We start from the raw sequence: 26,698 nt of genomic DNA, 5'->3' as shown, positions 1-26,698 counted from the left end.
TCGGTGAGCGCTATGAACGCGGCAACCAATGAGGGCGCTTTGCGCCCTCCGCGCCCTTCTAACCGTCAGAATGGGCGTGGCCAGCGTGTATATATTCAGCGCTCACAGGCTAAAATTCTGATTTTCTTGTCTTCAGCGACGCTCTTCGCATCGCTGGATCTTGAGAGCCGCCGCCGTTGAAACCAGCGACCAGCAAGCTTAGGACAGCGCCTGAGGAAGCCGGCCGTCTTCGCCGCCTTCAGCCATCCGTGCCTGCTACGCTATCCGGCGACATATCCTTTACATTATTACTGTTTCTGTGTGTACTCTAAAAGAGCACGAGGCGTTTTTGTAAAAACGCCTCGTTTTTGCGGCTCGTGCCGCGCCCCGCTCAGCAACGGAGACCGCCACCTCTCTGCGCTCTCCGACTGGGCCGCGGGCACGCCGCCACCGCACTCTCCGAGTGCGAAGAGCTTTCAATGTCGACCCTGCGGGCTCGACTTGAAGCTTTCGACCAAGCTGTCGCTCCGCCTGTCCCTGCCGGGCCGCGCAATAAGAAGCGCCGCTCGCAGCGACCACCGGAGACTGTTGTGACTGAGGAGCTCGCCGGAACCTCTCCCTCGAGCTCTCTCTCGCCCTCTCCCTCCCGGCCGCTCAACCGCCGGCTCTGCCCGCGCCGCCGCCGCGTCAGGAGATGAGGTGAATGTGATAGATACCCGTACTCTCCCTCTGTTCGAGCCGTGCAATACGCCGCTCACAAGGGATGGCAGAAGCGGACGGTCTCGGAGCGAGTTTCCTCTCCCTCTGTTCGAGCCGCGCAAACTGAGCCGCTCACGAGGGATGGCAGAAGCGGACGGTCTCGGAGCGAGTTTCCTCTCCCTCTGTTCGAGCCGTGCAATACGCCGCTCACGAGGGATGGCAGGAGCGGACGGTCTCGGAGCGAGTTTCCTCTCCCTCTGTTCGAGCCGCGCAAACTGCGCCGCTCACAAGGGATGGCAGGAGCGGACGGTCTGAGCTTTCTTTACGTTACAAGAAAGCTACTCCGTCCTCGCGCGTCACTGGTGAAAGGGGAACAGAGTGTTTTCGTCCCGCCGTGGCCTGGACTATAACCTCCATTCTCACACATTTCTCAGTCCCCTCTTAAGTTCAGGCGACTGGAATTGTTACTATTGCAGTATACGAGCCTGTTATAAATACACGCTCGCCTGCAAGCAAACGCTGTCACAAGACATGATGACGCTAACCGCGTACTAATGTATTCTCCCCTGTGGCTCAGTGGCGGAATCCTAGACTGTCAAGCTAGAGACCCGGGTCCGATCCCCGCTCTCGCGGCAGTTAAAGTTTATGCTGTTCGCTTCTCCGAGCTCGCGGCCAGTTTTTCTTACATACAGAAAACAAGCCCGCTCTCTCCCTCGTTGGGCCGTGCAGATTGCGCCGTTCAAGGGATGACAAAGCGGACGGTCACGAGCAGCGTTCAGCGTGCGCGCCTCACTCACCGGCGAAAAGAGAAGAGAGTGTGTTAGTCTCGCTACGGCCGGACAACCGCCAATCCTCACACATTTCTCAGTCCCCTCTTAAGTTCAGGCGACTGGAAATATTACTATTGCAGTAAACGAGCCTGTTTTAAACACACGCTCGCCTGCAAACGAACGCCGACGCGACACAAGAGGTCGCTTTTTATATGCTCGCGCTAACTGAAAGCCTATGTGATTCCCCTGTGGCTCAGTGGCAGAATCATACGCTTTCATGCGAGAGACCCGCGTTCGATCCCAGCTCTCGGGGAAAATAAAATTTATGCTGCTTGCTTCTCCGAGCTCGCGGCCAGTCTTTCTTACTTACAGAAAGCGAACCCGCCCCTCGCACCACACCTTCTCAGGGTGCTCGAGTATTTTTTGAGCGTCTAAACACGAGAGAAGAAAAGACGGTTAAATCCCGCAGCCCTGCGGCTGGACCACCGTCGAAGCTTAACGCTCTGTCAGTCCCCGTTGCCACGGCTACTGCAGCTGTTTACCCCGCAGTCAACGAGCCGGTATCTACTCGCTCGCCTGCGCGCATCCGCCGTTCTCACGGCAACCCAGAAAATGTCAAAAGAGCATAATGTCTGGTTGCACGGCTGACGCCGTATGTGTTTCTAGTACAGTGAATGTGCCCACGTTCTGTGCTCACCCCTGTACACAAGCACTATACATCCCGTGTCTCTCACAGAGCCCACTCTCATGAAGCAGGCAAAAGCCGCTTTAGTGTTAAAAGTAGGTCACGTGTCCACTTCTCCGTGCCCACACCTACTCACTGCCCGCTCTGTCACACGGCCTTGCACGACCGGTCATGTTTTAAATGTGAGTCCTGTGCCCGCCTTCGAGCGCTCACACATACATTTTCGCGCCTCACACTATATGTTCCCCGTCCAAAGCCACCGGGACACTGTGTGTAAAACGGCCAGCTATCGCTACGTGCGATCCGCCGTATCTAACCACCAAGAGCGCGCGCGCCGCGCCCGAATGTAACTCCTGTGCCCGCCCTCGAGCGCTCACACATACTAACGAACATTTTCGCCCCGACGCCGCCATCGCGCGTCGCGCCTCACACTTTATGTTCCCCGTCTAAAGCCACCGGGACACTGTGTGTAAAACGGCCAGCTATCGCTGCGTGCGATCTGCCGTATCTAAGCACCAAGAGCGCGCGCGCCGCGCCCGCCCCTCCGTTTCGAGCTCTCGAGCCCTCGATGCGCGGCGATCGGAGCCCGGAGGCCATTCTGCCCCTGGCTGCACACGCAAAGCGTGGGAAACTATTCCAGGCGCATCAGAACGGGTGCTAAGCACAGTAAAACAGGGCTATACTCTGCAGTTCGCTCGCCGCCCTCCGCGCTTTCAAGCGCGTATCGAGACCAGAGTGAATGGGGAAGTAGCACATCTACTTCGAGCAGAAATACACTTCTGTGCAAAAGGGCTATGGAACCGGTTTCCCCTTCCATGAGCGAGTCGGGCTTTTACAGCCGTTATTTCCTCGTTCCCAAGAAGGACGGAGCACTCAGACCAATTTTGGATCTGAGACGTTTGAACGAGGCTCTTATGAGAAGACCGTTCAGAATGCTCACAACCAGACAAATTCTCGCGCAAATTCGCCCGAGGGACTGGTTTATATCTCTCGATCTAAAAGACGCGTGCTTTTCAGATCCTGATAATACCCCGTCACAGGCCATTCTTGAGATTCGCCTTCGACGGTCAGGTATATCAGTACACGGCCCGCCTGTCGACACAGCTTGCGCGCTGCATTCGACGCCTGGCCGCGTCTCTCCGGCCGGGCAGCACCGTACCTCTCAAAACATTTCAGAGGCTACTGGGTTGTATGGCCTCAGCCGCAGCAGTGCTTCGGCTGGGTCTTTTACGAATGCGCCCGCTACAATGCTGGCTGAATGCCCGAGTGCCTCACAGAGCATGGGCTTCCGGCGGTATTCGCATCAGAGTGACTCAGAGCTGCGTTTCAGCTCTGAAGCCCTGGTTAGCGGCCGACTGGTACCAGCGGGGAGTGACAATGGGAGCTATCTCACACCGCAAAATTATCTCGACGGACGCTTCCACCTCAGGCTGGGGCGCTCTGTTCGAGGGCAAACCGGCTTTTGGCCTATGGTCAGACCGGGAAAGATGCCTCCACATAAACTGTTTGGAGATGATAGCGGTCGAGAACGCGCTCAGGCGCTTCCTCCCATTCATACGGGATCACCATGTGCTAGTCCGCTCGGACAACATGTCCGTGGTATCCTATGTGAACCGACAGGGCGGTGTCAGATCCAGGAACCTGTGCAGGCTGACAGAACGCCTCCTCGTGTGGGCTTACCGCTCGCTGCGCTCGCTGAGAGCCGCGCACGTGCCGGGCCACCTGAATGTCGGTCCAGACAGACTGTCCAGGGACAACATTCCCCCGGGAGAATGGTCCCTGCACCCCCAGACAGTCCAGTTTCTCTGGCGCCTATTCGGCAGAGCGGAAATCGACCTCTTTGCGTCGAAAGACAATGCTCAAGGCCCGAAGTTTTACTCGAAGAGCGAGGACGCGCTGTCCCAGACATGGCCCAGCCTCCCGCTGTATGCTTTTCCTCCAATCTCCCTGTTGCCACAGGTCATTTCGAGGATCAGAGAAACGCACCACTCAGTGCTGCTTATAGCCCCGCGATGGGAAAACCAAACTTGGTACCCAGAGCTAGTGAGGCTGTCGCACTCACCCCCATGGCCGATCCCGGTGAGAAAGGATCTCCTCTCCCAAGCCGCTGGATCGATCTGGCATCCCCATCCAGAGCGCTGGTCGCTGCATGCATGGGTGATCAACGGATACCCGTTGACCTGTCAGAAGGGGTCGTGAACACGATCACGCAGTCTAGAGCCCCCTCCACGAGACGGCTCTACGCGTCTAAATGGTCGGTGTTTTCTAAATGGTGCGCTACTCAAAACCTGGATCCGCGCGCATGCGGGGTTCCGCGGGTGCTCTCCTTCTTGCAAGAGCTGTTGGAAAAGGGCAGATCCCCTTCCACGCTCAAAGTATATGTGGCCGCTATTACAGCGTTCGCTGAGACGACGCTCGGCCGGGCAATGGGAAGGAATGAGCTCATTATCCGCTTCCTCAGAGGAGCTAAACGGATGAACCCCCCGCGGCCCCCCTCGGTTCCCTCGTGGGATCTGTCCTTGGTCCTGGCGGCCCTAAAGGCTTTTCCCTTTGAACCGCTTGAATCCGCGGATCTAAGGTATCTGTCGCTTAAAACCGTTTTTCTGATAGCTTTGTCTTCAGTCAAACGAGTGGGTGATTTGCACGCGCTATCTGTTAGCCCTGCATGTCTCGAGTTCGGGCCGAATGACTCGAAAGTCATTCTCAGACCGAGGCACGGTTACATCCCCAAAGCGATTGGAACCCCGTTTAGGGCACAAATTATTTCCCTCTCGGCTCTGCCAGCATCCGATGGTGGGGACAGTGATAACCTCCTATGCCCTGTCCGGGCGCTGAGAGTTTACATCACGCGCTCCGCCGCTTTCAGGCGTTCAGAGCAGCTCTTTGTTTCCTTCGGCGGACGCACCAAGGGTCTTGCCGCCTCGAAGCAGAGCTTGTCCAGGTGGATAGTGGATGCGATAGCAGCAGCTTATGCCTCCAAACACCTGCAGTGCCCTCTGGGCATCAGAGCCCATTCCACTAGAGGCATGGCCTCGTCGTGGGCCTGGTCCAGCGGAATTTCTATCCACGACATTTGTATGGCGGCGGGCTGGGCCTCCCCGTCTACATTCGTGAGGTTTTATAACCTGGAAGTTCCTGCCCTACAGGCAAAAATATTGTCAGTATAAGTGACATGTATGCTCTGCCCAGCTCCCGTGTGCAGACTACGTTCATATGCTGGCGCTATTCTGGTAACTACTCAGGGTGAAGTGTTTGACTCAGACCGGCTGATCCGTTCTGTTTCCTATTTCCCGTTACGCGCTGTTATCGGTGCTGGCCCGCGCTGCTGGCCGCCCGCATTATTCTCTGCCGCGTGGGAATTTTTCTCTTCATGTGAGACCGACTATGTCGTTTTCTCCTACCCTTATGAGTGCTTATGTACTGTTTGGGCTCGCTCCGCCGGCCCTCTCTAGAAGAGGGAACGAGTATTGCGTAACCTGCCGTGTCGCGCCACAAGCTTTTGCGCTTCAGACTGCGAAAACCAGAATTTTAGCCTGTGAGCGCTGAATATATACACGCTGGCCACGCCCATTCTGACGGTTAGAAGGGCGCGGAGGGCGCAAAGCGCCCTCATTGGTTGCCGCGTTCATAGCGCTCACCGATAGGCTTAAGCAGTTGCAGCCGAGCAGCCAATGAGCACGCTTATACAGCCTGCCTAGGTCTGTCGGCTGCTGCACTGCGTTGACAATGAATACAAAATTAAGGATAATTTTTTGGCTTCAGATCTTGAAGAAAGAAGACTTTCCCGATGCGTAAGCTACTTACGCAATACTCGTTCCCTCTTCTAGAGAGAACCGAGGTTACGTTAGTAACCGAGTACGTTTACTCTGATCGGTCTCGGTCACGAAATCCAGTGAGAAGCGCTTGAATTCAGCGAAGAACACAAATGTCTCAGTGATTTAAACCAGTTTAAAGGCAGATGAAACAGCGCTGACAAACAGGAGAAACACTGTGCGCAACGATACAGTCAGAAGGCTTTTCCGTCTACAAATTCCCATCATTTACCATGGATTTACTGTAACGTTACCCTAGTAATATTAACCGCACCATGAAATGTGGTATATACAAATTGAATTGTATTATATTATTAGACAATGTATTAAAGGACTAATGGAATATCATTACAGTATTTAATAATGCATTTAGGCTACTGTTTTTCATACAAATACCATAGAAACCATAAAGTTACATTTTGCCATGATAGTGAGGTGTTACAGGCTATGCCTGCTTTCATCTGTGGTTATTATGATCTAAATGCATGATACTGGATGACCAATGGTTAAGTTTAATAAAACTCAAACAGTCAGAATATTACATTTTACCAAATAAAAATTAGCACATGCAAAAACTAAGAAATTAATTGTCCAATAAATATATTTATTTTGTTAAGGAAAAATGACAAATGTTTGAATGTTCTACCTCAGATTTGTGAAATGTTCACCAGTTTGGCAAGTGTTTGTCCTGATATGTTCTGACAAAAACCACAGTTAACGCTCTGGTTTCTACAACTTTCACTTAGGAGCAAAAATCTGCCTTTAAACTTGAAAGAAATAAAGATTTGACTTTTATCGTGATAATTATCGATATCGACTGATATAAAAAAAATGTGTAAAATTTGTAAAAAAAAAATTTGGCCATATCGCCCAGCCCTAGATACAATTATTGACTACAGGGGGATTTTAAACACATTTATAATGTTTTCTGAGGTCCACTTATAATGATTTTTAAATTGAAAAAAACTTGATCATTTAGAAGTAGAAATAGAAATTTTCTATCCTGTTTTTAAAACGCTCCGTTATGATGAATATGCTGCATTCAAGATTTGGATGCAAAAGCCCACTGCTATGATTGGATAAGAGTTTTGCATATTAACATAATTTTCTACATCTCCGCAACATTGCAAGAACTTCCAATGTTGAAAAATGGCAACCGGTGAAATTGAGCAAAATATTTTCAATGAGCAAAATATATTTAAGTTGGATCTTTTCAACGAATCGGTTGATTCAGTTTGCAAAACCAGTCTGAATGATTCATTCATAAATCAAATTGGTTCTCGAGTTCAACTCACATACTCAATGATCCAGTCACAGCCATTAACCGCTCACAGGCGGTGAAGAATGACTCAAATTGCAATCTGTTCCTCATGCAAAGCTATCGTATGGCTTCAGAAGACTTGAAATACAGCACACATGTTGTACAGACCACTTTTATGGTGCTTTTTCTTCCTGTTCGAAGCTAAAAAGACTCAGCAACCAGTACAATTTTTCATAATATCTTCATTCGAATTTCAGGGTTGAATTGGTATTTATAAATCTGTGTATTTCCAGTGAATTCATATTCAGAGAAATAATTTCCCCTCCCACATCTATAGGGAGTGAAGCCATAAACTGTGACATACTAGCTCAATTTCCTTGGAGGACACATTGTATCGAAGCCTCCAAAACCTTCTATGGCGCAACACAAATCATTTTCAAAGTGACTGCACAGCTTAATTGAAAGCTCTTCCACCACATCCAAAACACGTCCTGCTCCCGTAAGCCTGATTCTCTGCTTCAGGGTCTATTACTGTCTTCTGCTCATAATCAAGATATGGGCTGATAGCAACAAATGCTGCAACATCACATTTGTTCCCGTCTGCTGTGGGTTCACGCCGAAACAATAAATTACCAGACAAGTTGACCACATACATAATGCTTCAGTGAACTTAGAGGAGAACATCTGATGCAACGATCCGTGACCGTAAAGCTTTCTTTGAGGAGCACTTCTCATTTATATTAACTCTTAGCATCAAAACATCAGTATAGTCTTCCTATAAAATGATTAAGGTAAAGTTGATAGAGACATAGTTGTGAATATGCCACAAGAGCCACACAGGGAAGGAATTACCAATTCATTTTACCTGCGAGATACTCCATGATTGATAGCAGCAAAAACTGTTTCCATAGTAACGTCATCTTCAGCTGCCAGGGGCGAGTGTTACTTGAATCCAGAGCGCCGTGAATGAACGGCTGCTCTCTCGAAGAGAAAAACACCTGACCTGTTGAGGACCAGATTATGAGAGAAATTAGAAATCATTTAATATAGTACAGTCTATTTTTCTCAATTAACTGGAAAAAATTAATGCAAAAGAAAGCCATGAGGTAATGAGCAGTGGCTGCTGTGTGCTTACAATTCACATTATGGGGCAAAAATGACAGCACTAATGCAGCTAATGTGGCTTAAAAGATCACAAGTGTTAAGATCTCTTGCTCTCAGAACCAGAAAACAAACACTCTTTTCATGATGCAAATAGATGTTCATCGGCTTACATTTAATGTAAATTATCTAATGGAGTAACTAAAGTAGATTTTGACAACAACAACATTTATTTTAAGGAATCTCTAAACTATTACAAATCCATTTAAGCAGACATGCTTAAAATATATATATATATATATTTTTACCAGTCAGATTATAATCAATAAACATGGCAATAATCACTTGTATATCAAAATATGTATAACGCTTTTCTGAACAGATATACAACAAAAAGTATACAACACGTTGAAAATACACTACAATTCATGGTTTCAAGTCAAGTCACCTTTATTTATAAAGCGCTTTATATACTGTTTCAAAGTAGCTTTACAGTGACAAACAGGAAAATAATGATTCAATGATGCAAACAGACTTCAATTCTGAAAGCTCTAAAAAGACAATAGTATACAGTCATTATTCAACTGAATTCAGATCAGTGTCGATTCATTTTGGTTCAGTAACTATGTAATGTACATCAATTATGAAATTAGTTCAATTCAGCTATAAAGCGGCTCTGGTGAAAATGCTTATAGAAACGTCCAATGGGAGAGCAAAACTCCATTGTCCCGTGGTTATTATTACCAGGTAAGTCCTAATGTTGTAAGACGGTGACGGGGACCTATTAGGCAAAATTCACTTTGTTTTTGAACATATTTCTGTGTCAGCAGGGTGTGTACACAACCACTCTATTGCGGTGAAACCCCATCCACTCTGTTATTTTCCCCATAAATCTGAAACAGTGGCTACATTTACAACCAAATAATCCATTAGTAATCGGATTGACGGTTCAGTACGTCAGACTGAAAAGCCTTAATCAATCCGATTGAGCTCGATCTGAATGATATTTTGATCGGATTGAAAGGGGTGGTTTATTCCTTTTCTAATCCGATCGAGAGAACATGTAAACACTTGATCGGATTGAAAACCGAAACTGAAAGGACTGCGCATGTGCAATGACGTTGAAATAGCGTAATAATTTATGAAATGCGGAACGAGCTGTTCTTCCTGTTGGATAAAGTGTCATCTAAATGAGTGTCCCATCATTCTAAAATTCTCCTTTCACTGCGTCTGTGAAGTGAAGCAGGACAGCGTCCCATCTGTCCTTGTTTCGGATTCTCATCCACAGACGACTATAGCTAATACAGATAAATACAAGCACCACGGCACAACGGTTCGTACGCTCATTGTCTTCAAATTATGACCAGAAATGGATATATATTAAGTCTGCTGTTTAAAAACAAATAAAGAACAAATGTAGGAGAATAGTACTATGCGCAAACAGCAGGACACTCTGTATATTCGTGCAGTGTGCACACGTCAAAAAATCTATTCCGATTTGAAGCTTGTGGCATATAAACGCGCACATCAACCCGATCATGTTTAACGTTAATGTAAACACTACGTTCAGATTCATCAATTGGAATGAATTCAGTTCGATTGAAACAAAAGTTGTGCATGTAAGTTCAGGGGTGCGTTTCCCGAAAGCATCGTTAGCCAACTATGGACGCAAGTTCTGTCGTTATCAGCATAGTTTAATGCAGTGGTTCTCAAAGTGTGGGGCGCACCCCCCAGGGCCCAAATGCTCCAATCATGTACCGATCACGCACTGGAAAAGCAAAGTCCGCTCCGCTCAAATAACGTGAAATTTCTCAGTAGTAGACTTCTGTTTGCTGAGCTGGTATAGCCATGATGGGCAACAATGGTAAAATTACCTGCTCTGATCACATGCTCTGGTAATAATAGCTTTGTAGGACTATACTTTATTTTTGATAATTAGTCAAAAAATAAATCTGTTAAATCTGAGTATGTTGTATAGAACTGAATGAAGAATAATATAATGATATATTGATGTTTAATATAGGGCTATTTTCTGTCCAATTTGTGTGGACAGTTTTCTTTTTCCCCCCTTTTTTGTGTGTTATTTAATTTAATTAGTGATTCTACGATTAAATATTGATGATTACAAGTTTGGGGGAAAAGCGATAAATTGTGCAAAAACAAATTGTGCAATTAATCGATTAATCGATAGATTTTTTTAAAGGTTTAAAGGGGGGCGTGACCATAAAAGTTTGAGAACCACTGGTTTAATGAGTCGTGTTTCACGAAAACATAGTTCCAACGAACATTCGCAATTAGCATCGCAAAGTTGTGTGGTTGGAACGACAGATCTCGACTTGTGTTTAGAAGCATAGTTTCTTGTTTGCATGACATGTGGACTCAATAATGCCTTATCTTGAGCCAAATTAGCAAGCTGACATTCAGTACATTCTATATCTTTTCTTAATACATACAACTAGTTTGTCAAGAGATTTTCATTTTAGAAGAGTGCGCATGTTTGTACGTGCTCTAGTACGTAAGAGCATGCCTATTATTGAATCTGAAAATAAAGCAAAATAACTGAGAAAAAGGAGAATGTCATGGAAATGCCATGTCCGTAATTTATAGCAAAACATCTAGAATTAATTTGATCTCAAACAGCTTACTGTATCTTTAGTGGACTTAAAAGCTAATTTAGTGGAATGCCTCAGTGTTCTACAGAGCGCTTTCGAAGTTATTTTATTCCTACTGTAGTTAGATTTTTTTTTTTTTAAGGAAATGTGTAATTCTTTGTATGTATTGACTGTTGTGGTTTTTAATGTTCAATTGTCTATTTGTGTTGTTTGTAATTTGCGACAGTATGGTTTCGGGAAACAGTCGTGACTAGCTAGTTGATTTCTTCAGCGATGCATTAAGCAGAAAGTTATGTCTTTGTACAGGAAACACACCCCGGGACTGTGATCCAAAGTGACGTCACATATGCTTATGCCCCACCCACGACTGGTGACAGAATCTGCCCTATTAGCTTAGCTCCTTCCCCTTAGCTCCTCCCCAAGTTAAGTTTTGTTCCTGTTAATGGTTTGTTTCACGTATTGGATTTTCACTGTAAATAAACTGGACTTTGGTTCGCTACGTCATTGTCTTCGCCTGCTCGACATCAGCTATGTTACAGAATACCCAAAATGCACTACATAAAAACTTAACTTGGCAGTAAACAAAGACCTGGAACATTGAAACATGAGGCAGCAACTTACTTCAATACCCAAGTAACAGGGCAAACATGAGGGCTTAAATACACAAGGACTAATCACCTGAGACTTACATTACATCTTGTAAAAAGGGGCATAATGGACACCTTTGAAGTCACCATGAAATCAAAAATGACATTTTTTTTTGTGGAGGGGGGGGGGGGGGGGTAGGGGGGGATATTGCAGTATTTATTATAAGAGCTTTATCTGTGCACATTCTTAGTTTTATTTTTAATTAATGAGACATATCTTCTTCTCTCTGATGATGTGTTTACTGACGTGAGGGCGGGGCAACTTGTCACTCATATGAGATCTACCAATGGCAAACCACAACCATCCAAACAATTCCCCAATTAAAGCCATGATATTAAGATCACCTTTCAAAAAAAGAACATAGTTATGTGAAAAAAACTGTATTTTCTCCAATCAATTTTGTGGTCTGTGCAAGAAAACATTGGCTGCAAATAGTTTCAACATTGAAGAAGACATGTTGAAAATACTTTTTTTTTTCTCATGTCTATTCTCATGCAATTAAGAGACCAAGTGTGTTGTTGTTAGAGTGTTGCTAATCAAATCAGTACATACATGGATTAACAATGTTTTCTGGAGTTGAATCGTTGTATCTATTAATATATTGTGTGAAGAAAGCATAGTCAAGTTGAATATATGTAGGTGTAGTTTATGCAGTACGAATATACTGTAGATACGTGGTTACAAAGATACAGTGCGATAAAGTCATTCATCTATCCATCCGTTTATTTTACAAACCGCTGGTCCAATGTGGGTACAGTATAATATCATATAAATTCCTTGTCAATTGATTATTAAATTGTTTAATTAAGGTTTATACATAGTTTCCATGACAAAGATCAAGATAAATCTTTCCATTACTACTGGAGCTCCCAGTTCAAATGATTATTAAACAGCAAGTGCAAACTATGCAAAACCCGCAGCCCTTCCAGTGCACTCACTCAAGTGTCCGATTTCACTCACTCGTTTTCATTCACTCCCTCAAGTGAACTATATTAATGGACTACATTTACTAATGTAAACATAATATAAAGATGTTAAAATGCATTTCACGACCCCTTTAACTTGCGCAATACCAATTTTGTTAAGAATTTTTATGTTTTATTGACGTCGCCATCATTAATATTTACTTTTGTCACTGTTACTATCGTTACTGGCGATACTCAAATACGAACTTGACTTTGGTTGCCCATTCATACAAATAGCGTTCAAGCTTCTTTTATAAGCTGCTGTGTGAAAAGGACATTTCGAGACTCAATGGTTGTCCCAAACACTGACGTAAATCCATTTACCCTAAAATCAATTAAAAAGTCTGGAGATTCAGTCCGGTTATATGGTAATGTTGTAAGCCAGTTGGCCATCACCTACTGGTTGAGTCAGAGGATGTACACTTTAAGTATGATGGTCTGCAGGTTGTGCTGGTTTTGTAAAAATGACACACTATTCACAACAGCCAGTGAGTTATGGGGTTTGGATGGTGTTCATTCGTTTATTTTCTACAATGCCAATCTGCCAAGCAAAATTTTAAATCAATTTATTGAGCCAAAGACAGAGAAAGCAAGACAAAAGGAAGGATGTAGTACTGTTGATACGAGAAAAGAGAGACTGCAAGACAGAGGATGTGTTCAATGTGTCTTTGCTGAATAAAACTATTAATTTATTTCTCAAAATGTGTGAATAATTATATTGACTACATATATAATTATGAATGAAATACTAGATGTTCATATTATTAATACAATTTACATTTAGCATTTATGTTTTTTAAATTGAACAGTAAAATTCTATGGAAGCTTGTTTCCACCACGGAATAAAAAATGATATCTGAGTTTACATCTTGCAATCCTGACTTTTGTCAGAATTGTGAGATATAAAGTCGCACTTGCAAGTTATAAAGTCAGAATTGTGAGATATAAACGTGCTATTCTGAGAAATAAAGTCAGAATTACGAGAAAAAGTCAGAATAGAGAGATAAAAACTCGCAATTGTGAGAAAAGTCAGAATTGCGAATTTATTTCTTTGTAATTTCTCTCACAATTCTGACTTTTTTTCTCTTTATAACTTTATTTCTCAGGCCTGCAAGTTTATATCTCAGAGATGTGAGTTTATATCTCGCAATTCTGACTTTATTCTCAGAACTGTGAGTTTATATCTCCCAAATCAGACTTTATAATTTGCAATTATAAGTAAAAATTGTGAGATGCAAACTCTTTGGTTACATAATCTCCTCAATTTTGATGGTTTCAGAATCAAAAATTCACTGAACATGTTCTGGATGGCACAAAGTCATGTTTATCCTAGCTGCAATGCATATTTAATGTTGTGCAGGTCATATTTTTTTAACCGTGTAGTTATAGTCATGATTTTCAAGGATATGAGCATGTCACACAATCTGTCCATGTTGGCATCTGCCTTATTTGACTAGTGTCTACCAAATGGCAGACTAATTTGCGCCCACATACCACAGAGTTTGAGCAAAACAGACCTGTGACCCATTTTTGGGTTGCGGGTCACCATTTAAGAACCACTGCTTTAAGATGCTCAACGTCAATTTTCTCATAATACACTTCAGAGGAGCGGTTCACACAATTCACTGACGCACAAAACACACACAGTTGCACAAAGCCGAGTAATATCCAGGCCACTGAAGACTTATAAGGGCACTCCAAGAATGATAATTATTGCCATCTTGTGTAGTTGTCAGAGCGTGGGGCCTCAGGAAGGATTCCCCTCATCTTTCAAGTTTTAGGCTGGTTTTAGCATGAGTAAGTGTGTAAAATGGGATTTAAACACTCTGGATTTTGTGCGAAGAACACTGCATGTCATATTCCGTCTTGCTAAGCAGTCTTGAAGTGAGCTTGTGAGACATTCTCTTCACACTGAACCGTCTAGTTCGTTCCCATTAATGAAATGTGCGCTGTGTAATTAGGGGCTCTGTTATTTGCAGCCTAATTTAATGCCTTTTATACAAACAATTCAACATCCCTCCAAATAAAACACCCTGAAGATGTAAAACCGCATCAGTGATGCTTAATGTTTGAACTCTCTGAAGCGAAGACTCTTTCAAAGTGCCATCTCCACTCCATTACTGATTCTTTGATTATGTTGCTTTGTTCTTCGACCAAGGGGTCAATACAAAAACGCATGCGTCCAGATCTTCGTGCAGCAGATGTTGCTGAGATGCCGAATGTAATGGGAAAATGTGTGTAGCCGTAAATTGACTACGGTAAAGTATTCTTCTCTCCTGAGGACAATATTCTGTCAATAGCGTTGTAACAAACTGTTTTATGAAGCCCTCAAGTGCTTCAGAAAACTGAAATATCAAAGACATTAAGGCAAAAAGAAGCATTCTGATAAGCAACACACTCAGACAGACAGTCCTTTTGTGACAAATAAATCTGTTACAGCCCCGTAACGTTGCATTTATAGGTTAGTTAACTGACGTCTTGGTGGCACAGCACTTTATTCGGTATAATATGCGGGTGAGATCTTGTTTTGATGGTCCTCTGCGGGGTATAAGAGGGATTATTGTGTCGCTGGCCGGCCTGACTGATTTTCTCAATTACGAAGCTGTTGAGCGCAGTTTAGCAGGACAGATGTTATATTTGTATTCATTTATTTCATTATTTTACAGGGTGGATGACACGTGAAATGAGGCTGAAACAAGAGATGAATATCTATTATGTCCCTTACGTAAGGACACAGATATAAATGGCATCAGGTGTGACTTATCCAAGGATTTATGTGGGGGGGGGGGGGGGGGTGCTAAAAAATTGACTGGTTTAGTTAGGCTGACATCAAACTGCAATATATCATTATTTTAGATTTGTATACTAGCTACTAAATCAATCTATAATGTCTTATATTAACGTTCAAGTCAAGTGTGTTGACATGCACAATCATACACATGTTATGCTTAATAACCTGACAGCATGTACGGTCGTGTAAAACTGTTGTTATTCATTACTGTTTAAAGTAAATGTTTTGCTCTGCATGTAAACACATATGTTCTGGTGTTTAATTCAGTGTGTGCATGACTAATTCACATTTCTGTTCATGGCTTTGATGTCATAACCAAGAATAGTAGAGTAGCTTTGAATTTCATCATGCCACTGTGTGTGTTGTGTGTGTGTGTGTGTGTTGAGAGAATGAGCTGATTTTTATGATTTATGATTCATGATTTCTGCATGTAAACACACATACAGCATATAATAACTGACATATAGGGCTAAGCTATGGATTGAACATTAAAGATGTATTAAAAAAGATGAACATATATTTGGTAATTACATGTCCTATCTCATAAGACTATAGTTAAGAGATCATTCCTATCTATCTATCTATCTATCTATCTATCTATCTATCTATCTATCTATCTATCTATCTATCTATCTATCTATCTATCTATCTATCTATCTATCTATCTATCTATCTATCTATCTATCTATCTATCTATCTATCTATCTATCTATCTATCTATCTATCTATGAAGACTTCAGATGCAAAAGCCTCTAAGTGCCATCTGAAATTTTCTTCTAGAATGATAATTTTTATCAAGCTTGTATGTTTATGTTCAGTTATTTAACTTTAATGGCAATGAAAATTGCCTATTAATTGTCCTTAAAGTGAAATTACTGGCCCTAAATATACAAGCTTGATAAAAATGCTCATTTTAGAAGAAAATTTCAGATGGCACTTAGAGGCTTTTGCATCTGAAGTCTTCATATATATATATATATATATATATATATATATATATATATATATAAACATTTCAACGCATTCTCATCCTAGGGCGTCATATACTGACCCTTTTGACATTTCGTCTACATCGAACGCACATGGCACCCTTTAGCGTCAATATGACACGCACAGAGCCTTGTTCGGATATGGGTAGGTTTAGGTCTGGTGTAGGTTTAGGGTTAGACCGCTAGGAGGCGCCTTCTGGCCCATATCTATCTGCGTCTCATATTGACGATAAAGGGTGCCATGTGCGTTTGATGCAGACGAAATGTCAACAGCGTCAGTATTATGACGCCTTGGGATGAGAACGGGCTGAACATTTATCTGTCAGCCCTACTGACCTACTAGCACCAACTGTCACCAACAAATATAGAGATACAGCGATGAGCAAGGCCCGATTTGAGGCACAGTTGTAGTGGACCCCACAATATTAATCTCAGGTGGTGACGAGTGAAGCTTTGTCTCTGAAACACAAAGCCATTAATAACGGCCTATCAATTGCTTTCTCTTTCTCTCGAACCAAAGAGTGGCCTCTACGGGTACACCGGAGCACATCATCAAAATAGCATATGAGGCTGGCGGCGAGGGAACCGGTACACAGGGACGTGAGATTTGTGATAATCATCATTCACTCTGTCCCTTTGCCTGTAGGCACTTTACATCAAAACAAATGACAACTGCATCTCATAGTGACATGTTAGTTTAAGCAAATGCATAGAAGACAGCTTATCAAAACCGTTCCTGACAGAGAAACTGCTGTGTGCCGGTGCTGATACGAGTGAGATTCGGGATAAATGTGCAGTCTGCACTGCAGCACATTATTGCATTACTGTAACGGGTCTGTTTTTCAGTGTGATGTCTGTTTAAATTATGAATAAATGTTTGATGAACAGCTGGACTGTGTAGCAACAAGTGAGATGACCAATCTAGCAACTGAGAGAAGGCCGACCCGTTTCTAGGGGAAACACAAAGCTATACTAATTATAAAAGAACAGAGATGCGATGGATTTTTTATTTTCATGGACTTCGAATAAAAAACCTGATTTGATACATGAATTTCTAAGGCCTGTAAATTATCAACATGATCAAAACTTGGCTGGAAATCCTGTTGTACACAATCTACTACATGCGTTCTGTCGTCTGATTGATAGTTTATTAACAAGTAAAAGGCCTTTTAGTGTAATTGTAAAAACGTCCTCCTTCAGGTTGTGGTACACCTGTCTTTTTTCCTATGAAATCTGATTTTTAAACAGTAAACGTAAGAATAGTTATGACAAAAAAAAAATTCTCATCAAAATAATTGCAACTTTTTTTATGTTATACAAGAATCAACTCAGTTCAAGTCAGCTTAATGTAATTTAAGTTTAAATGACTTAAACATCAAAGTTGATTGTACTTAAAAATTGAAGGCAGCAACTTTTTTCTTTTTACAGTGCAGTTATATTTCAAAATTAACATTGGATGCACTTAAAGGAGAACTCCGGTCAATTTTAACATTGAGCAAATTTTTTTGTACATTTGGAGTGCTGTCAATACAGAGAACGTAACGACAAAAATCGGTGTTGCCTACACCGAGTTATTCTATTTTTAAAATTTGCACCCTGTTGACTTCAATGGGGCAAGTACTAAACCTGCTTTTAGCCTCTTAACATCCTTGATGTGTCATTACAAGTGCACAGCTAATGTGAATGATTCCTTCAGAGTGAACACGAGTGGATCTGACTGCAGTAGATGTGAAAGATATGTATAAAAATGATGTTATTTAAGCCAGCGCAAATATCTGTGTTTACATCCTGTTTTCTGTTGAAGTCCAAAGTAATCGATTGCCGAGTTCACGCACGTGATCATAGGTACTAAACCTATGCGCATGAACTCGGCAATCGACTACTTTGGACTTCAACCGAAAACAGGATGTAAACACAGGTATTTGCGCTCGCTTAAATAACATCATTTTTATACATATCTTTCACATCTACTGCAGTCAGATTCACCCGTGTTCACTCTGAAGGAATCACTCACATTTTCTGTGCACTTGTAATGACACATCAAGGATGTTAAGAGGCTAAAAGCAGGTTTAGTACTTGCCCCATTGAAGTCAACAGGGTGCAAATTTTAAAAATAGAATAACTCGGTGTAGGCAACACCGATTTTTGTCGTTGTTCTCTGTATTGACAGCACTCCGAATGTACAAAAAAATGCGCTCAATGTTAAAATTGACCGGAGTTCTCCTTTAAGCAACTATAATTCAACAGGCTTTGAGGAATGTTTATTTGTTCATTTCTCAGTTGCACTGCATTATATGTTTTGCCCCCCAGAATAAACAACAGGGATCTGATCATAAACTAAGTATTTATATATCATCATAATAAGATATTATTGAGAGATACAGTGTATGCACATGCATTTTATGTACTTAGTCTGCAATACTGCTATAAAGATCTCAGTATATCAGAATTTTATCTTTCTTTTTGGCCATATAAATATCAGCAACTGCACCAAATTGCATATTTTTTTGCTCAGTTTAGGCCTCTTTGAGTATGAGCTCCATATTCTCCTATATTATGAGCCATTAAAGCCTGATGTATCAAATATGACAACACACTTAAAAAAAAAAATTGTAATAAAGTGTTGCATTAAAAAAATATAGATTTCATGTATATTGAAATCTATATTTCAATATACATATACATATCATGTCATGTAAGGCTTTACAGGGTAAATCTTAACCAGTGTTAAGGCTTTCTTGCTTTTGATCAATGTAAGTCTACATCCGACAAATTTGTTAAAAAAAGGCATTCTTTCAATACTACTGTTTTTTTTTCTTCCTCTCCTTCTTTCTTAAGTACTGACCTCATTTAGCTTTTATTACAAGAACTTCAAAGCTACAATAAAGCAATAAGCCCTGTGACGCCGTGCTTTACAGTGAATTTAAAACAGCTGTTTTAAAACAGGGGCTTTTATAAAACGGTTAGTCCATAAAAAATATTTATTTGAATATTTATCACAGGTGTATGATTGTAGAGTAATTTACAATGGCTTCAAACGTGGCTCAACCAATCAGAAACAAGGACAGGAACTATCCATTTTATAATGACCTCCTTTCTGGAAATAAAAAAGTGGTTTTACTAACAAACTAAACACTTTTAATCGTATAATCACCCATATTTCGTCCACACTGTATGTGTCTTTGAGGATTTTTCTGTCACATTGTGTTGTTAAGTGCTGATCTGTTGTAATTAGAGAAGGCATGCGCTTGTCCTTAATTTATTTGCTCCCTTAAGCCCAAAGTCAGAGACACTCATTAGGATAACGAATGGCAGCTTTGGAAAGAGGTCTCAGGACACAGAATTCTTCCAACTCCTACATGACTAGACGACTAATAAGTCTCATCATGGCTGCTCCCTGTGCAAGAGGATTTTAGAGAACAACACCGTTTTTAAAAATGTCAACCCACAAGGGCACTTACTCTAACAAATACCTTGAATTACTTGTTTTCGTGCCATATAGACTCCGCAAGAGATTATTTAGAAATGCAATTTAGTTCCTGGCGTGAATAAATTGAGGGGAGCGCACGTATATAAAGCAGGTCATTTGAAGATTCTCCATGGTGTGAATTTTACGCAAGTTGTCTGTGGCTGTAACTGTGGCGATGAATGACTTCATTTCACAGCTTCAATATTATTAGAGGTCCACAGAATATTTACACCACACGTGTGGAATGAAATGAGCGAAATGCTGCATTAAATCCAAGAGTCTCCTCTCCACACACGCAATGCAGAACGCACATTTAGCTTGTGCATGCGGAATAGAGTCCTTGGCTGAATTTTATCTCGGATTCGTATTAAATCTGTGGCTGTGAGATGAAAGGACACTTGGCACTTCTAAGCGGTGTGAAAAGTGAGGGACATTTCTTGACTTCTCTTGACTCCAATGAGCATTCTCATATTGCATGCATACTTCAGATGAATAATTCAAGTGAAATTAAAAACCAAAAGTTCACATTAAAAATGCAAAGCCATATTACAAGGATCATTTCTGGAGGAAGTGGTTGATATCGGTTCAACCACAGAGCATGGGGAAGTGTTACATCACATGAGAAGTCTAAAAAAATATGAAATGCCTCGCTGATATAATATCACCACACTTTCAGGAAACACAAACAGACATTTTGGGCACATTCAACCCACTCTTTACATTACAGTATTCAAGTTACATGATTATAAGAAGTAACCAACATGAGAGTGTAAATACAACACTACATCAGACAAATGTACTATTTTGCATTTGCATATTACATAGCAGGGAAATATGCATGTTTGCATGTTTAGAAACTTTTTTTTTTGGATATATATATATATATATATACACACACTTTGATATGATCAATACGTTATGGCAACATATTTTTTTAAATTGCTTTAACTCGTCTAAGTTTAACTAAGTTAAGCAATTAAGTTATAGCCTACAAGATTCAACTAATCTTTTTAAGTCAGTTTAATGTAATTTAAGTTGAAATGACTTAATAACATTCAAGTTGATTGTACTTAATTAATTTGACAGCTTTTTACAGTATATAATTGATAATAATACTATAATAATAATAATACAAATAATACTATTTACAAGCTGCTCTGTAGTGTTTGTGGGACATTCTACCAGAAACGTACATTTTCTATCCCCAAAAAAAAAAAAAAAAAGTATTATTAACCTTCAACTTTAACCCTGACTTTAACAAAGGAGATAGTGAATAATTGTAAATTATTGAAATCCCACCTCGGCACATAATAATTTTTGAATAATAAGCATTTTAATATGCAGTTACTCTTTAAAATGTCAGGCTCCGTCACAGACATGGCTGATAATGTAAGTGTGTTAAAGAATATGCTCTCTTCTGCACAAATATCATAATTTTAATGAGGATCTGTCCCTTATTGAAGGAAACATATAATTCATTAAAAAAAACACAGCTATCAGGCTGATTTTGCTTGTTTTGTGGGCTCTTAGATAAAGAATGACCATCAGGTTCACATAATGTTGTTGAATAAGGGGCTTTTGGGGTAAAGTTTGTTACCAACGCATTATTGTAAATATATAATCCAGTCTTTACTATCACTATATACCCATTTCAATAATTGTTATAATCAAAATAGCCATTTTTGGACTAAAATATACTTTGTGACAGGACTGACCGTGGTGTGACAGGGTTGACAATGTTGTGACAGGACTGACATTTTTTCCATCAAGCATTACGAATTACATTAAAATGACCAGATTTTCTCTGAAAAACTAAAAAAAACAAAATGTTTATAATTTGTAGTAATATACTAAAAATCTGTATTTAAATAGTGGATAAGTCTTTATTAATAAAATTAATCAAACACAATTAACAATGGGAAAAGATAGTCTCGATTTTAAAGAGTAAACAGTATTTTAATTCTCTAATAGGCCTATTATGAGCCACTTTAAACCTGTGTAGGCTACAAGTAAAATTCATTAGTATATCCTATATATGTTGTCATATATCTTTACCCAGATTCCTTATTGAATCAGTAACTTAAGAGCTGTATAATAGAAGAAACAATACACACAGCACACTTGTCTTTGGTATTATTGTATTAATTAATATTGTTGTACAAAACCATTTTTTAACAGTTGAATCTTTTTTATTTAAAAATGGAATAATGATGAGCAAGTAGCAACACATAAAGCACATTTTTAAATGAGTTCAAGATATATTCTTTAAATCATTAACTATTAAAGGGACAGTAAGTATCTAGTGGTGAATTTGTATTTTGTGAATTTTGCAATCAAACTAATTTTGCTCTGAAATTGAATCTGAATTGAAATTAGGCGTTTATTAAAAATAAATAAATAAACAAATGTTAGCAGTAGTCAACATATTCATCTGCAATGAAACAAGAAGATTACCTGTGGTATTCACTACAAACAAGCAATGTATCAGGCCCCGTCACAGAATGTCAGGCCCTGTCACAGTGAAATGTGACAGAGCCTGACGTGACAGGGCCTGACAGTCAGACATTTTAACAGCTATAACTCAGCTATTTAGCATGCTAGCATAAAAACTGACAACATTTCAGAGAGTATTTACACAAAAGATTTAATTTGTTCCAAATCTAAACCTATTGACATACATTTTCTGGGACATTATTGCGTGACAGGAACTGACGTAGTAGCTCGACCTCAGGTAAAAACATGCAGAAAGGCTTAAAATTACAAAATTCAAGGACAGAAATTACCTCTGGTTGGTGTCAGTGTGTGATGAGAGGCAAATGAGGTCACTTCCTGTGATTTGGGACCTTAAAGACATATCACACCCTTTTCTTGGAATCTTTTATGCAAGTGTGACAGGGCATGACAGAAACCCGGGGACACTTCTAAAAAATCTATTTATTTATTAATAATTCATTTTACTGAAGATTTTAATCGAATAATACAAATTATAACATCTTAAATGTGCTATGGTATTGTTTTTTCTATGAATTTCAAATGTATAATTATTATTTATATGATGTATAGAATTGAGATTTGACCTGGGACAGTACATTTTAGGGGTTCTTAATTTTAAAAACTGTTTTTTAAACAAAAATAAAAAACAATTTAATCAAATACATAACATATTCTGTTGTAAAACCCTCTAAATTAATTCACTGTATGACAGTTTTGGGAAATATGTGGATTACACCAGTTTTATAAAACAATAGTAGTGCCAGGACAGCAAATGTACGTTTCTGGTAGAATGTCCCTTATATTACATGCAGTTTGTTGTAACAAGGACATTGTAATGTAAAGCGTTAGCCACTTTTTGTTCTGAATGTCAGGCTCTCTCCAGGGGTTATCCTGACACACCAGCAGAGCACCTGTGCATTTCTGCAGCTGAAGCTCTGCCTGAACTTCACTGCTGCAGAGCTCCTTTATACCCCTATCTGTCAAATCAAGCCCTGTCAATCACCATCATGCAGCACACACACACACACAGACTCTCTCTTTAACAGTAAACTAACACGAGCTGATGTGTGAACCAATGTTTGACCTGCTGATTAAAGCATCTGATTCGATGTGAATTCTAATGCAGCAACAAATGTAATGAAAACACAAGGCTGCACCTGAAACCCCATGCAAGGTGAAACAATGAGCAGACAGAATAATTCTAATAATAAAACACTAAATTCTGATTTGAAAATGTGTACTTTACCCTAATAACGTGGGTTTTGTTTCCCTCCTCGCAGTACGTGTATTTCTTCAGTCTGTGTTCCACAAGCGGTAGATGAGAGATGCTGACATCGCAGTCACTGTGATTTCGGGAAAACCATTTTGCCCAAGTCTTTGCGTCCAGAGAGAGAGGGAGAGGGAGAGAGAGACAGAAGAAAAGCTCAGGATGTAGGAAGGTTTCGCCCTTTCTCCTTCGGTTCAGACTTCACCCCTGAATATAATATTCCAGCACGGCTCCCTCGCAGTGTGTCTGCAAACTGCGCTCAAAGCGAGACAGTCCTGCGCCTGTGCCAAGCTCACCTCGCTGGGTTCACAGCCACACAGAGAAAGACTGAGACGTTGTTTGCGGCCAGATTTACATTCAGCGTGTCCAGCCAGCGCTGGGTCCAGCAAATCAGCAGAATGATAGCGAAAGACTGGAGTGAAACACTTTATGAACAACAGCGCCACCTTCCGACCGAACCGCACAACTCGCCGTTATGGCTAATTAGTTTTAGATTTCCCTTCACGATTCTGATTCCTTAATGGTTCCATATTAACGATTTTTTTCTTCTTCTTTTGACGAATGAATGAATGAGTTAGTGAATGAATGAACAAATTAATGAATGCCCTCAGCAATTTTTGGATTTCAAATTTCAAAAGAAAAACATGTTTTTGAGTGTGTGATAAATACCTCAAAATTTGGATAGTGTATCACAGTTTTTACAAAACTATTAAGCAGCAAAAACATCAACAAAATTTCAACTGATAATAATCAGAAATGTTTCTTGAGCATCAAATCGGCATATTAGAATGATTTCTGAAGGATCATGTGACACAGAAGACTGGAGTAATGATGCTGACAATTGATCGCAGGCATAAATAGCATATTACACTAGAAAACAGCTACAGTATTTTAAATTGTAATAATATTTCACAATATTACTCATTTTACTGTATTTTTACCAATACAGCCTTGCTGAGCATAAGAGACTTATGATCTTAACTCTAAAAATCTTAACTCTAGCTTTAGTAGTATTTCTTAATTAGCATTTTTGTCCTGTTTTCTGATGTAAATATCTAAACGTTCTTGAAAGATGATACATTTCAGACATACATACAGTATTAAGTCTTATTTTCATAGAAATGGAATGAAATTTAGTGATATTTTTGCTTTTCAGGGTAAGAAAAAGAAATGTGTCTTCCTTTTGAATGATGTAGGCTAAATTTTTCTTATACCCCATTGGCAAATAATTATTTCCTTGAAATAATGAATTATTATTGTAATTCTGCTTCTTAAATAAATACGTACATTTATTTAGTTTTAATTTGTGATGTGTAATTATGTATACTGGAAAATACTTCTTTTTTTTTGGCAGCATAATTGGGATGTTTCCCCATGAAGCCCCATTTTTAGGACACCTTCCAGAAGATTTTTACAGTGTGGGCTGTACAGCTTCCATTGCACTGATCTTGAAACTTTCATTAACATAAAAAACTGACTGACATGCTTTATCTCTGAAACCTGCAGCAGAGAGCGAACTGAACTTGTAATGTGAAACATGACAGGCTTGCAGTTATGCTCAATGCCTTGAGAAAGATTACATATCCGAGTGTGATCAAATTGACCTTGAAACAAGACTGGTGAATCCCATTCATAGACAAATTGCACTGTGAGTGCCACTCTTCCACAAGTGTAACTGCAAGAGTGTCACTTTTGTGTGAACTTTTCTCCCCACGTTTACACCACGGGTTAACAAGCTTTACCAGCAGATGTTATTCAGGTCTCGGCAATAAACAAGCCCCTTCACCTCAGCGCGCGCACAAACCTAATTCAAGGAGGAGAGCGAGTTTAATTGAGCCTTTAGTAAGCTATTCTGCGTTTCATTTGCACACAAGTCAAGAACTTCTATAAAAACATCACTGTCGATCAGCATATCCCACAGGCCTGCACTGGAGTGTAAAACACACCCACGTTCGCCCACCAAAAACACAGCGTTTTATTAGCACTTCCCAGACATATCCATCCATATCACCCCATTATAATTGTTGTTGGAAACAAGAGCGGAAGATTAGATGATCTTTGGAAAGGTCGAACTCTCTCCTCCGGGTGTTGAGAACAGGTCAATTCCAGAGACAAACCCCTGTAAAATAAGCTCTCTTTATTAAAGCCGAAGCCGTGTTCCTTCCCCGCTGCCATTAAACACACATTAATCATGCTTACTTCAGCCCAGGATACTTTAACACAGCCCAGCCAATGCAGCCATCATTAATAACGCTCCATCCAGTCCCGCGTTGACATTTCCTTTAATTATCTCCGTAATTTATTCATGTACTGTATCAGTGGCGCTTGTTGTGTGAAGCTGCCTGCGAGGAATATTTTGCTCAAGCCTCTTCAAGACACAGGATTAACTATGCTAATGAGGAAGCTGGGAGGCATGACTGCTATTTGTGCATGTTAAGCCGGGAAGCCATTAGGCCCCCGATTTACACGTGCCAATTGAAACAGGTTTGACTTTGTTACCATGTCAGAAATATTTTGAGCATTATATCTGTGTGGTTGGGAGGTCATTTTTGTCAGACATTTAGTTTTTTTTTTAGGTTTTCATTCTTGGTTATAACCACAGCCTTTGTGCAGTAGAAGCAATGGCGAAATGTTTTCTCCATTCTGTCACATGACGGAATTTGGGTTCCTTGCCACTGACAATTCTGGCTTGCTTAGCTGGGGACACTTTATATTCAACAATATTATTAATCTAACTGTACTGATGCTGATGTATGATAACTAACCTGAGCTGAACGATGACTTTTTTTTTTTTTTTTTGCAGAACTGCTTTATAGATAAATAGATATAATTGATGATCTTTACAATGAAACTGAATCAACACGAACTGACTTCAGCTAAACAACAGCCGAAATGCATCATGTTCCTGTTATTACTGTGGCAAGCTGCTTTTAAACAACCTGTATTGTATAAAGTGCAATATAAATAAAGGTGACTGAATTTACATAATGTACAGTACTTAGCATTAGCAGATGTAACATTGTCTACACTATTATAATTTTAATATAGAGCACATAGCACCCTGTGTTTTACAGAAGACATGTATAAGTAGGCTACTTTTACAGCAGTTAATTCTAGTCCTCAAATTTGATTTCATAAGGGTGGGGATTTTCAGTTA

General features: G+C 40.6%; 1 protein-coding gene across 1 annotated transcript in view; it reads right to left on the bottom strand.

Annotated features, from left to right (window-relative positions):
- cntn3a.2 (contactin 3a, tandem duplicate 2) overlaps positions 1-23,635 on the bottom strand; it is a gene marked incomplete at its 3' end in the record, with an annotated part of 79,151 nt that extends 55,516 nt beyond the window's left edge. Inside the window, exons 1-2 of the mRNA XM_081386350.1 lie at positions 23,521-23,635; positions 8,072-8,209 (exon numbers count right to left, since the gene is read on the bottom strand). Coding sequence (XP_081242476.1) covers positions 8,072-8,126 — 55 coding nt within the window. The 5' untranslated portion in view covers positions 8,127-8,209; positions 23,521-23,635. The remainder of the gene's footprint in view (positions 1-8,071; positions 8,210-23,520) is intronic.
- Positions 23,636-26,698: the final 3,063 nt, after the last annotated feature.

This window comes from Scardinius erythrophthalmus, assembly GCF_964197995.2.
Source record: "Scardinius erythrophthalmus genome assembly, chromosome: 15".
Classification (NCBI taxonomy): Eukaryota; Metazoa; Chordata; class Actinopteri; order Cypriniformes; family Leuciscidae; genus Scardinius; species Scardinius erythrophthalmus.
This window is presented reverse-complemented; position numbering and strand designations above follow the sequence as displayed.